This window comes from Crinia signifera, chromosome 7 (assembly GCF_055691185.1).
Source record: "Crinia signifera chromosome 7, ASM5569118v1, whole genome shotgun sequence".
In the NCBI taxonomy this organism is placed as follows: Eukaryota; Metazoa; Chordata; class Amphibia; order Anura; family Myobatrachidae; genus Crinia; species Crinia signifera.
This window is the reverse complement of record NC_139223.1, coordinates 176,466,135-176,480,199: the sequence shown is the minus strand read 5'-3', so window position 1 is coordinate 176,480,199 and position 14,065 is coordinate 176,466,135. Positions and strand designations below refer to the sequence as shown.

At 40.6% G+C, this 14,065-nt stretch overlaps 1 protein-coding gene across 2 annotated transcripts in view; it reads left to right on the top strand.

Moving 5' to 3' along the window:
* The window catches only part of ERBB4 (erb-b2 receptor tyrosine kinase 4), a 690,947-nt gene extending 677,494 nt beyond the window's left edge, over positions 1-13,453 (top strand). For both annotated transcript variants that reach the window (XM_083154478.1, XM_083154479.1), the window contains 2 exons: positions 6,390-6,687; positions 7,892-13,453. In XM_083154478.1, coding sequence (XP_083010604.1) covers positions 6,390-6,687; positions 7,892-8,337 — 744 coding nt within the window. In that variant the 3' untranslated portion in view covers positions 8,338-13,453. The remainder of the gene's footprint in view (positions 1-6,389; positions 6,688-7,891) is intronic.
* The last annotated feature ends 612 nt before the right edge of the window (positions 13,454-14,065 follow it).

The following is a 14,065-nucleotide window of genomic DNA, read 5'->3' as shown; positions in this document are numbered from 1 at the left end:
ATGCAAGCCACATGCAGCTGCCATGGTGCAGGACCAAGGTCCCCGTGCCTTGTGCAATGCCAACACTCGCATGCCCCTAGTGACTGCCCTGTTTCTGGCTTTTAATAGTGAAGTGCGGTGTGGCCGGTGGCTGGTGAGGCACCCACATCCACCCCCCACCACCCGTTGAAGTTGGCCCTGGTTCCTAAAATATGGGGAACAAGATGAGTAGGGGTCCCCCATATTTTAAGAACCAGCACCAGGTTCCACTAGCAAGGGGTGTAATAACATAGCCAGGTGACATGCTTGACGTGGTCCCTTGGCCAAAACATTACCCTGTAAAATAAATATAAAAAAAAAATACATCACTAACCTGTGCCTCTGACATCACTAACCTGTGCCTCTGACATCACTAACCTCTACTTCTGACATCACTAACCTCTACCTCCGACTTCACTAACCTCTACCTCCTACATCACTAACCTTTACCTCCTACATCACTAACCTTTGCCTCCTACATCACTAACCTCTACTTCTGACATCACTAACCTCTACCTCCGACATCACTAACCTGTGCCTTGTACATCACTAGCCTTTGCCTCCTACATCACTCACCTCTACTTCTGACATCACTAACCTCTACCTCTGACATCACTAACCTGTGCCTCCTACATCACTAACCTCTACCTCTGACATCACTAACCTGTGCCTCCTACATCACTAACTTGTGCCTCTGACATCACTAACCTGTGCTTCCTACATCACTAACCTGTGCCTCCTACATCACTAACCTGTGCCTCCTACATCACTAACCTTTGCCTCCTACATCACTAACCTGTGCCTCCTGCATCACTAACCTGTGCCTCCTACATCACTAACCTGTGCCTCCGACATCTCTAACCTGTGCCTCTGACATCACTATGGGAGAGAAAAAAGAAAGAGAAAGAATTGCGCTGTGGATGCACACCAAAAAAATGTCTGTATTTGGAGACAGGTAATTGGCCCCAAATAGAGAAGAAAGGATTCTTTTTAAAATATAACTTTTATTAGTATTTATTTTTAAGAAGAAGAGAGACCCACATCCTGTGCCGATTTTTTAATATATAGAATCTCACAGGGTGGTCTCCTTCTGAGACTTGTGAAAATTTTTGAATAATTTAAAATGGACTTTAGACGTACATACATATAACATATGTATGGCTCTGAGGAAGCAAAGCTTGTGAAACACGTGTTAGCCTTTGGCTGGCTACAAATGTTTCCAATCATATCTAAATGTTGATACAATGAAACAATGATGCTGTAAAAATGTACTTGTAGATACTTAAGTCAGTGAAGGTGTTTTGTGGATACCAAGTCCTATGTAGGGAAACCAGCTACAATATCACTTGTAATTTATCAGCACTTTATATCATTAATTCTGTGACAGCCTGGCACAATCTTTTAACTCTATCCCGGCTGACTAAATATGGATAATACCATATTTAGAGATGCTTAGTCCCATACAGGAAAGCCGTACCTAACTTTATTGAGCACAATTATGATGTGAATGTGAAATTATCTGCCATCCATAACAATTAACCCTGCCCTAACGGACTCTATTTAGGCAATACGCCAGCATTTATTAAAAGAGGATTACATGGGTTATCGAATGACAGATTCACCCCAATTATAAATGCATCCTCAATAATCATCTGCCAGACGGCACTGATATATAAGGTGGCTTATGTACTGAATATAAAAAACTGCAAAAGCATCTTATTAATAATATTTTGCAGCTCTGTGAGAGAGAGCTAAACTATTCACAAAATAAGTCCATAGAAGGTGCACATAACCACACAGCGTATACCAACCACCCGAAATGAGATAATAAAAGGTGCCAATGTATGTACAGAATAAGGTGGCTTATGTACTGAATATTAACAAAGAAAACTATAAGCAATATTTGTAGTTCTGTGAGAGAGAGCGAAAATATTCACACAGTGTGTACCGACCAATCGAAATGAGATAATAAAAGGTGCCGATATCTGTACAGAATAAATCCCTTAAGATTGGGAATTAAAACCCTAATAAGGATATGAGGTGCTGATATCCATATACACAACCCCTATGGAATGGGAATTAAAATCCCAAGTGCTGAGACCTATTCACTATTAATTCACTCAGAGTGGGAATTAAAACCCACAAGACGATAAGTGCTGATATCCCGAAGTAATAAATTCTCTCAAAGTGGGAATTAAAACCCCCCCAATTAAAGGGACACTGAGAGACAGAACACCTCCCTGACTGGGAATTGAACCCAGATGCATGTATACAAATCATAAATCCCTCCAGAGTGGGAATTTAAAACCCCAGAGACAGACACTTATAGGCAACAAACTCCTTCAAAGTGGGAATTAAAACCTGCAAGATGAGATAAAATGCCGAAAAATATACACAATAAATTCCTCCACAGTGGAAATTAAAATTCCCTCCAAGGAAAAGGACTCTGAGAGATAAAAATATCTCCTGGACTGGGAATTAAACCCACAAGATACACTACAATACCTAATTACAGCATAATTTGTAGCCGGCCTAAGGGAAACCTTTTATCCCTATCAAAATCACTTTTTCTATCTTTCGTGCAAGAAGCACGTCACATGTATGTTATATGTATGTATGTCTAAAGTCCATTTTAAATTCTTCAAAAATTTTCACAAGTCTCAGAAGGAGACCACCCTGTGAGATTCTATATATTAAAAAATCGGCACAGGATGTGGGTCTCTCTTCTTCTTAAAAATAAATATTAATAAAAGTTATATTTTAAAAATAATCCTTTCTTCTCTATTTGGGGCCAATTACCTGTCTCCAAATACAGACATTTTTTTGGTGTGCATCCACAGCGCAATTCTTTCTCTTTCTTTTTTCTCTCCCATGTTTATTATATTGCCTGGATAGCACCCATCGCCTAAACATACAACCAAGGCGAAGAATCCAACAATGGGAATACCTATTAAATTGCAAATAAGTGTGTGCGGACCCGTAATATCCCCTTTCCCCCTACCACCTATCCTCTGACATCACTAACCTGTGCCTCTGACATCACTAACCTGTGCCTCTGACATCACTAACCTGTGCCTCTGACATCACTAACCTGTGCCTCTGAAATCACTAACCTGTGCCTCTGACATCACTAACCTGTGCCTCCTACATCACTAACCTGTGCCTCTGACATCACTAACCTGTGCCTCCTACATCACTAACCTGTGCCTCCAACATCAATAACCTGTGCTTCCTACATCACTAACCTGTGCCTCCTACATCACTAACCTGTGCCTCCGACATCACTAACCTGTGCCTCCTACATCACTAACCTGTTCCTCCTACATCACTAACCTGTGCCTCCTACATCACTAACCTGTGCCTCCTACATCACTAACCTGTGCCTCTGACATCACTAACCTGTGCCTCCTACATCACTAACCTGTGCCTCCTACATCACTAACCTGTGCCTCCTACTGTACATCACTAACCTGTGCCTCTGACATCACTAACCTGTGCCTCTGACATCACTAACCTGTGCCTCTGAAATCACTAACCTGTGCCTCTGACATCACTAACCTGTGCCTCTGACATCACTAACCTGTGCCTCTGACATCACTAACCTGTGCCTCTGAAATCACTAACCTGTGCCTCTGACATCACTAACCTGTGCCTCCTACATCACTAACCTGTGCCTCTGACATCACTAACCTGTGCCTCCTACATCACTAACCTGTGCCTCCTACATCACTAACCTGTGCCTCTGACATCACTAACCTGTGCCTCCTACATCACTAACCTGTGCCTCCAACATCAATAACCTTTGCCTCCTATTTTCTTCCTAATTTCCAGGCCTTTGCGATTGGGCATGTTGTAGCAGCAGCGACATGACTTATTCCGATGTTTGTTTAAAGTCGGGATTTCCCGTACTGCCGCATCTGAATGGATGTGTCAGCGAACAAATTCATTTGCATGCTGCTGCAGGCATTTGCTCTGCACATGTGGTGGGAGGGGGGGGGGGCTTTTGTTCGCCTGCCATGCAGCGTTTAAGCACTCGTAAGCTGCAAATTTACACTGCCTACCAAGCCAACCTGAATCACCCCTTGTCTAAATCTGTGCAAACGCTGGTAAATCAGTAGTAGAAGTAGAAGTGATGTCAGAAAGTAAATATTCTCCTGTTTCCACAGAAGAAAAGGCAGGGATATAAAACAGTGGTATGAGAGGAGACGGGCCAGGGGCCAATCGCATCCTCCCAACCACAAAATCCCAAATATATAAGGAGCGGGCCACCACTGGGTGAGATGATATGGCAGGAGGGTGGGAGGATATCGCCACAAGAGGGATGAAAGCGTGGAGAGTCCAATCTCACCAGCCTCAATGGTTGTCCAAACCTTGTCCACACCAGAGCCACAGAACACAGGAAGCCATGCGCGTAGTAATAGTGTTTAAAGTTAGGTATACCTAAACCACCATACATGGCTGGCCATTGTTATCATTCGACGGTGTATGTTGGCCCATACAAAATGGGAAGTTTGATGTTGCAAGAACTTAAAGATGTAGGGGGGGGGTATAAATTGGGAGGGTTTGAAAAATATATAGGGCCAGAAGTATCAAGCTTCAAAAAGTGATAAAATGAGAGTGATAAACAACCAGCCAATCAGCTTCTATCTGTCATTTTCCAAACCCAGTCTGTGACATCTCAGGTAGGAGCTGATTGGCTGGTTGTTTATCACTCTCTTTGAAGCTTAGTGCATTTGGCCCATAGGATTCTAGGAAGATTCATCATTGGCCAATCATTGGATTGGCATGTCCGATCCATGAAATAAACTAGGAGAACCATGTCTGAAGGTCAGAGCGTGCTTGGTCCAGAAGTTGTGGGAAGTTTACTGGAATAAGTTGAAGGTGTCTGTCGGTTAAATAAATACCTAAATATTTGATTTTTGGATTATGCCAGGAAAATGGAAATGGGGGAAATTTACAAAGACCGAATGGCTACGAATGCACCCATTAATACCCATTCGATGTGATATATATACGACCGGGACCCAGCGCCTGGCAAATTTACAAACTGCCGAAGATCTGCTGATTTGCCTTTTTTATAAACGGCAACTTTAGCCGAATTTGGCTGTATGAACAAATACACCATGGATAGAACCCGGACGTATGAGGCCATAGTTCTATCTGATGCCCAAAGGCATTTCGTACCACGTACTTCATCAGAAGGCCCTCTGACAAAGTACGTGGTACGAAACGCGTCAGAGGGCCCTCTGACGAAGTACGTGGTACGAAAACGCGTTGGAACGTGGCCTGGCGTTGCTGTCTTGTCCGCTGTGACCACGAGTGTAACCACCCCAACATCTCTGTGTGGATACGCAGATCTTTATGCTGTTAAAGTTACCTTTGGATGCTCTTTAATAAAAAAAACTTTTTTACCATTGATACTGCACTATGGAGCGCTCTTATTTCTCCTTCTATATATATATATATATATATATATATATATATATATATATATACACACACACACACACACACACACACACACACACACACACACAGTATAATATAGCAGTGGCTATTAAACATGTTGTAACAAGGTACAAATTGTATCAAGTGTGTATCTACAAATCATACCAATGTGACTTTTGAAAATATATTAACCGGAAAGTTAAACAATGATAAATATTTACATAATTTAAATAGGAAATGTCAATAAAGATAATTTTCTTAAAAATGGGAATATGTCTGCAATGGGTGACCACAGCCTTGAGCTACAATTTAGTTACATTACTAACAATCTTCAAATCTTGAACTAATAAACAATTGTAAACATCATATTTGTGTTCAGCGCATTGAAATCAGTCAGAATTGGTTGTTTTTACGTTGGATCCGTTTTGGCTGTTGCCTAGTGATATAGGGACAACTTTTTTATAAAGTTTTCTTGTAGCAGAACAAAAACAACCTAAACAACCTTAAAATACGCATAGAAAAATAAAATGTACTGTATCATCTGTCTTGTCACATGCAGGAATAGAAGCAGATAGTGATGTCACTGTGCTGTACCCCAGAGGGGGCCTGGGGTACAGTATTCCCTACCCCCCCTACCCTACCCCCATTAATCTGGCTATGCACAACGGGGGGCTTTCTGAGTGCCCAGAAACCCCCCTAACAGAAGAGAGAAAGCCTGCATGATATTACAAATCCTAGCCCCCTTGAAGCAATTTGCCACAATTCGGAGGTCAATGGGGAGGTACCAGAATTTTAGCAATGATACACAGTGTTTCTTTGCCATTATTTAATCTGATGAAGTAGAGTTATCCGATGCCGTAAATAAAAACCGAGAGAGAACTGTTCTGTATAATCTCTCATACATATATCTGTATCTTTCACAGAACCAGTTTGTGTACAGAGATGGAGGCTACACCGCCCAGGAGTCAGTGACTCTGCCATACAGACCAGCCGCCTGCCCCATACCAGAGGTCCCTACGGTTCAGGGTGCAAACGCTGAAGCCTTTGAAGACACCTGCTGTAACGGAACTCTCCGCAAGCAGAACCCGGTCCGAGCGCCAGAAGAAAGCGTGCTGCAGAGGTACAGTGCCGATCCCACCTCGTTTATTCGAGAACGCACCGCACAAGGCATCGTAGGAGAAGACGGCTACATGACTCCCATGAAAGACAAACCTAAGACTGGTGGGTTCTCTGCATTAATTCCATGATTGTTTTGTGTGCCGAATGGAACAATGTGAAGTGTACATTTATGTGTAATCACTAGCAACACATTGCGAACATTTTAATAATTTTCCTTTAAAGCTGGGAACACACTGGACAACATTTTAACCGATTTTGCCAGGTCAAAAATGTTGTCCATTGACTATTTATGCTCCTGCGCGTCATCAGCGTCATCCTCCATCATCTGTACATACAGGATGACAGAGGATACCGAGAGCCATGCAACGGAATACATGTTTTCGCTGATAGTATCCACTCTTGTATGTCGGGGGTCATCAAACACATTGCTTATAGGAATGGTAATTGTTAAGAGATGGGAATTTATCGAACCTTCAAAAGGGGACACAAGAAGGTGTGGCCTATATCAACCAATCAGATTCTAGCTATAATTTTCTAGAATGTTCTAGAGTGAGTAGGTTTGTTGGCTGCGGCAACATTTCTACTTGTCTTCTTTAGAAGGTTTGGTATTGCCGCTATAAAGCTTGACCTTTGATTGTCTATAGAGATGCCCTCTCAGCTAGGTGCAGGGGGTAAAAAAGTATTAAACCTTCTAAAAATTTGACAGGTTACCCATAGCATCCAATCAGTATCTAGAAAATGGTGAGAAGACGCTTATGAGTTGCTATGGAAAACTACTCCGCTTGTCCACTTCTCCACTCTTTATGTGTGAAGGTAACATTTTACACATCTACCCAATCTCTAAATGGTAGCAGTTACTCTTCATAACCTAAAGCTGGCCATACACAAAATGATAATCATTACTGATGAAAAAAGACTTTGGTACCATTGTGAATGGACAAGAACAATAATCTTTTACATTTTAGAAGCAGTTAAAAAATGTCCTGGATGGTTTAATTTGGTTATAGGACCTTCTAGATTCTCCTGACCCCCTTTCAGCTGTATCCACTTTATTCAGTGAAGATTGCCTACATACATCATGCAATGTATAGAGGCCTACTGATAATCATGCTTTTGCTCTTCCACTCATCCTTCTGCCTTATTCACGAATGATTCCGTCTATGGCCAACTCAGCACAATCTCAATAAAGGGTGTTTGTGGTATTCGCATTGTGTGGTGATATGGTATGCCCGAATCAGTATATATTTGTAAAAAATATATTTTATGTAGACTTTTGGTAGACCAACGCCTGTGTTTTGTCTTATAGACTACTTGAGTCCAGTGGAAGAGAATCCTTTTGTCTCGAGAAGAAAAAATGGTGATCTCCAAGCTTTGGACAACCCAGAATATCACAACGGACCTAGCGGGCAGCCCAAATCAGAGGAGGAGTATGTCAACGAGCACCTGTATCTTAACTCTTTTGCCAAGCCCATGGAAAAGGCAGAATACCTGAAAAACAATGGACTGACTGTGCCAGAAAAAGCCAAGAAGACGTTTGATAACCCGGAATATTGGAACCATAGCTTGCCACCCAGGAGCACCATGCAGCATCCAGATTACCTGCACGAGTATAGCACAAAATACTTTTATAAGCAAAATGGACGCATCCGGCCAGTAGTGGCTGAAAACCCGGAGTACCTGACGGAGTTCACTCTAAAGCCAGGCACTGTCCTCCCCCCTCCTCCTTACAGGCACCGGAACACTGTTGTGTAGGCCTTTCAGTATTATTCACATAGGGAGAAACCCCAATTCTCTTGGATTCCTTGAGCCCTCCCTCTGTAATAGCCACCTTGCTTCCTCAGGTGTGCTTCCTCTCCATGCCAGATCACTCCCATAAGAAGGTGGAAGGTGGCTATGTTTTATTGTTATTTATTAAAGAGAGCACTTGAAGAATCCAGACCCGGCAGCTCACACAGTCTTGGCTATTTATCATCCAATGACCAGACATTGACCATTCAACAGTAGATCCATTGATAAAGTCAACTTTTGCGTTACTACTTAACAGTTACATCAGCAATTTTCTGCTCAAATCACTATTTTAGGCACAACACCACCAAATATACATTTTTTTAAATGTATCTCCCCGAAATTAATATATATATGGCTACTGAAGCTCCAATAGGTTTATGGTGTGCTTTACCATTGAAGCTTGGTGGTACAGACTACCATACAGTAGTACATAGAAATTCAATGACTTGTAGAAATATGGTTTGAGCTCAAATTTATAGAAGTAGAGCCCTCTAGTTATGACGTAAAAGGTGAAATTATCTGGTTCTACTTCGTACTCGGTGGAAATTATCTGGTTCTCCTTCATAATTGGTGTTGATCTTGAAGCCTATGGCAAAGACAGGTTTGGTAATGAAACATATGAGACGGGAAATCTGACGTTCCTGGTCTGAGGATACAGTGTCGATATCGTAGAACCAAGACATTCTCATTTATGTCAAGATGTTCTTTGACATGAGATGACACAATATGTATATAATACAGTTTCTGAATCAGCCTGGATGTCCAATTCAATGGCAATGCAATTAATGATGGAGTACAGTGTCTGCCGAATGGTGAAAAAAAAAGTCCAAGCTGTGTCTATAAAATATTATCTTTTTCTTTAACCTTCTCAAATCACAATCTTGATGCCATACAGTGTCAAAAGCCAGGAATTTGTAGCCTCCAAGCTGTGTCTCCATTGTTTTCATATCTAAGCCACAACATAGAACATTTCATCCACTGGCTCCAACAAATGCCTCATAAATTGTCATCAAGACGGCAATGAGAGAAGATCGCAACCCTTTTGGTCTAAGGAGACCCGCCTACCGTGGATGTTATATTGCCACAACTTTAATTGTTTTTGATGTTCTGATTTAAACACCTGAACCAGCTGAGATAACGCTGAGAACCAGCTGAGACACCTGAGCCAGATATGACAATGGAGATGTTACGTTATATTGGGGACTAGGACATTCTTGGCCACTGGGGAGTTGAATGTTGGAATTGTAGGGAAGACTTAATGCAGCAGGGATTTGCAGACTTTAGTCCAGAAAGTCAGTTTTGCACTTACAACTGTACGTTCTCTTTTGTCCTTTGACTGTTGTATGTTTCTTTAGTTTTTTTTTTTTTTCGTATGTTGTTTTGTGTTTGGATTTTCAATGAAGCAATATGAAGGCAACCAGCAGAATCAAACAATGTACACAAAAGACTATGGACGTGCCAAAACAAATGAATATTATTTGTAAAGTCAGTACAAATTCTCTTGAATATAAGCTATAGAATAATATTTAATGGGTTAGGCAGATTATTAATGAGAAAATTGAGTCAGGTGCATGAATGGGAGATTTCAGTCTTTACTAACAGTACATTAGTATTCATCCAAGTTCACAGTTCCTAAAGCTAAACTCTTCGACCTGTTTTGCTTTTGATGCCTTCGATAAGCCGCCCCCTGTTTATGGAAGTGAGGGCGATATACTAACTCAGACTTAAAAGCACTTTAAGGTCTTCCTGCTGTTGGACTTGCTAGTTGCGAAAGATGAACATCTCTTACTGTATATGTTATAGATGAGTGACTGTTTAATGTTTTAAAAGCTTGTTTGACCACCACCATTTGTCTGTTAAATAAGTAGTTTGTGGGGGGTTAGTAGACTAAGGTGTTGGGGAAGATCGGTCTTAGGAGTTGTGCTCCTTCTAGGCAGATCTTTTTGAGAACCCGGTAGAATATAGGGACACGTATAGACCCTGGGGACCCAAGAACAATAATTTGATTACAAGGTCTTTATTTATTTAAAAAAAAAAAAAATATATATATACATATCTATATATCTATATAAAGATTGGCTTAAATGGGATTTGGGAGGGTGAGATATCTTCTTAGATGCACAGACATGCATATACCCATATACCTCTCAAAGTTTTTTTTTATCTCATACCTTATTAAGTTTATCAATTGTTTTCCGTCTTGTTTGTGTGGTATATAGGATCTATATGGGTAGTATTTATAGAGAAGTCAGTATAATTGATATAGGTAAATTCACCACAGTATTACAGATAAATGTGTGTGTGACAAGATATATATATATATATATATATATATATATATATATATATATATATATACATACACACACACATTATGTGAATCTAATCATTTATAATATCTTTACAATGTTAATTGTAAATGTTGATTGTCATATACCCGGGCTGAAAGACACTCTACTTTTTCCTAATGTGGTTGGGGTCCCGATGATATACATTTATGATGGAAATTGTAGACATATCTGCCCCTTGGTTATAAAGTTAAATTCATGAGTTAAATAAAGTAGGGGGAATGACCAAAGTGCCATAAGGAAATATACATTCATGCATAGATAACATACTTTGGTTTTTAGCTCCTGAGTTGTACAAAACTGCTATAGACCGTCATCTCCTACAGATACTTGTGCGGAGCATTGCAATGGTGTAGAGTTCTGCAGGACAGGCCCTGTGGGCAAACCATGAAGAGCATTTTGTCTGAGAGCCTGGACAACCTCAGCGTAAAACTTAGCAACAACGAAGGCAAGTTATTTGAAGATACTACAGTGCCAAACTACGGTTTCCACCCTCACCGCATATTGTGTATATAACACTCCTCATTAACACTGCCAGCTGTTTAGCACCATCCCCGATGAGGAAGACTTCTTCTCTGCACATTGATTGCATGGTTTGTAGCCTTTGGATTTGTACATTAGAGTTGAACTGCGTCTCTGAGTCTAGCAAGGCTAACGAATAACCCTCTTCTCCATTGGGTGGACTGCAGTGATCTTCGGAACAATTATGTACTATGGACTCACCCAACATAAGAGGAACGCAGACCATAAAAATGTATTTTGGAAGCCAATTGCGCCCCGTTGAACATAATGTGAATCACAGAGGTTATTTATTTAGTGCAGACGTCCTTTGCACTGATGGTACCATGATATTATGTAGCATTAACTAGTACTGCTGTAAAATGGGTCGATTTTATTATTTAATACCGTCATTTATGGAAGGATTTGTAAGGGAACTTTTCAAACTCTTCTATGTGGGGAATTTAACAAGCAGCTCTAAGAGAATGGCAGCTAAATAGGAAAGCGAAGCTTTTGACTTATTGGGAAATTCCATCGTAGTGATAAGTTATGTCTATATAAAACATGGGCAGAGATAGAAGATAAGATTTTTCAACCCCTCACCTTCTACGCTTGTCGTCTGAGATACAACAGGTATTCTGTTAGCTACATAAACGGTAAGGTGACGCCACATTCCACCATGATACTAATTGGCTCTTCGGTATGCTCTGTATCTAGGTGATAGATAGACAGTTGTCTAGATCGGCTTCAAATAGTTTGACACCCTATAGTCAACTTGCAGGAGATTGACAGTGTTTAAGGCCAACAGGTACAAAAATTTAGCATGTCAACGGTTGACATGTTTTTGGGGGGTTTTGACATGTTTTTCAACATTTACTCTATTTTCCATCCACGTGGACTAGGGTTGAGAATAGTAACTTTGCCAAAAGCTTGGCGAGAGAAGTGTTTGCACTCATTGTGGACACATATACTGAAACAAAGCAAATGATACTCAAAAAATATTGAAAAAACTTGTCAAACTTTTTTGCCTCAACCATTGCCACCTTCAACCTGTAGACTTTTTAATCATGTTGATCATAGGGGGTAGACCGATAGTCTGCTACCAACTGGCAACAGTTAAGTGACCATTTAAATTTGAACCTAGGTGTGCAAAAAACAGACAATATTATTTATTTAGGAACATCCTCTTTAAAATCATATATCTTTTTAGTTGGTACTTGTAGAACTGCATACATATCAATATCCCATTAAATTATGATGGAGAAGAATTTGATCACCCGCTGATGCTAAAATTGCCATAACACAATTCCTTTTGTGAAGATTAATGTCTAATCGCGGGCACATCGCTTATTCTTTTAATTGCTGTTTTAAGAGGCGCATAATGAGATTTGGGATTTTAATCATCTTAATTTAAAGGCTCCATTGTTTTATATATTCCCTTGGTCTGATGTATAAACTTCAATTTTGGAAGCATGTTTTGTTTTTTTCCGGCCAACCTCCAGTAAGATTTCCTATTTTACGATCACATTTCCATGCTTATTACAGTTTACTTATGCTACGCCTTATAAAGCTCAACCGACTCGATGTAAGGTTCATAGTTTCCAAGCTGTAGTAACTAATGAATGTGTCTGTTCCTTAGTTTTCACTCTTTTTGGAAAGTACAATGAATTCCTGTGAGTGAAAATAGGAATAAGTTGTTCTAGAATGAATAAGTTGATACATAGCATTGGGTTAAATGCAAATTAGAACTTATTTTACAACTGTCTTCAATTTAAACCAATGTAAGCCATATTGTGCGTCATAGGTGGCTGATTACTCATTATTTATCACTTTTTTGTGTGTTTTACTTTTTTTTATTACGGTGAAGTTGTAGAAGCCTCAAAATACACTCACTTAAGAAGTTTATCTGGAAGGTGTAAAGTATCTCCTTTAAAAAGTAAAAGTCAGGATCTCTGTGAATTGAAGACCTTGTGGAGGGGAATGGACACAAAATAGAGAACCCCTTATTAAAGCACATCTTAGTCATCTCATTTAAACAATTCCATCCTGTAAAAGAAAATCATTTCACATATCAAGAAACGCATCAGTATAATGAAACTCCATCAAACCTCTGCAGCTATTGCAACTTTTCAACATAGGATGATGTCACAAAAGTAATTTTTTTGCATTAACTTTAACGTTCTGAGCTTTGTAGTTGACCATTTTTGAAGATCGTAGAACAGTGCAACCCTCCCCCCCCCTTACCCCATGTTAAATGTATCCATGTGGCCTTTGGTTGCAAAGTTGTAACACTGTACCACGTTTTCAAAATACTGTTCATACGGAATTAAGGGGTCTATGTACTTAGCCTTAGGTGGAGATAACTTGGACAGAGAAAGCACCAACCAATCAACTCCTAACTGTTGTAATACAGGCTGTGTTTGGAAAATGTCAGAAGCTGGTTGGTTGGGACTATGAGGCAGATTCTTACCTGCTCGCATAGGCCCAAATTGGGACCTTATCCGATGGTGGGCCGATCAGCAAATCTAGCACTGCCAAGGCACTCGCAGCCTGGCTGACAGACCCCCACCAGGATGGACCCCTGGTTTTTCATGGACGTGCCCTCAAAAACAGTTGACACGCACATAGAAATGCTGGGAGTGCCGGGCACAATGCAGGAGTTCCTTCGCTTGCTAGGGGCGGGCCTGGAATGCTCAAAAATTCTTGCAGCCGCCAAGTGACTCCTGGGTAACACGGTGGCTGCAAACGGCAGGGACAGGAGATAAAATCAATTAATGGTAAGTAACCGTGGAATAATTTCTGCTCTTCGTATCCCAGCAAACGGTTGAGTACGGCTGGGGCGTACG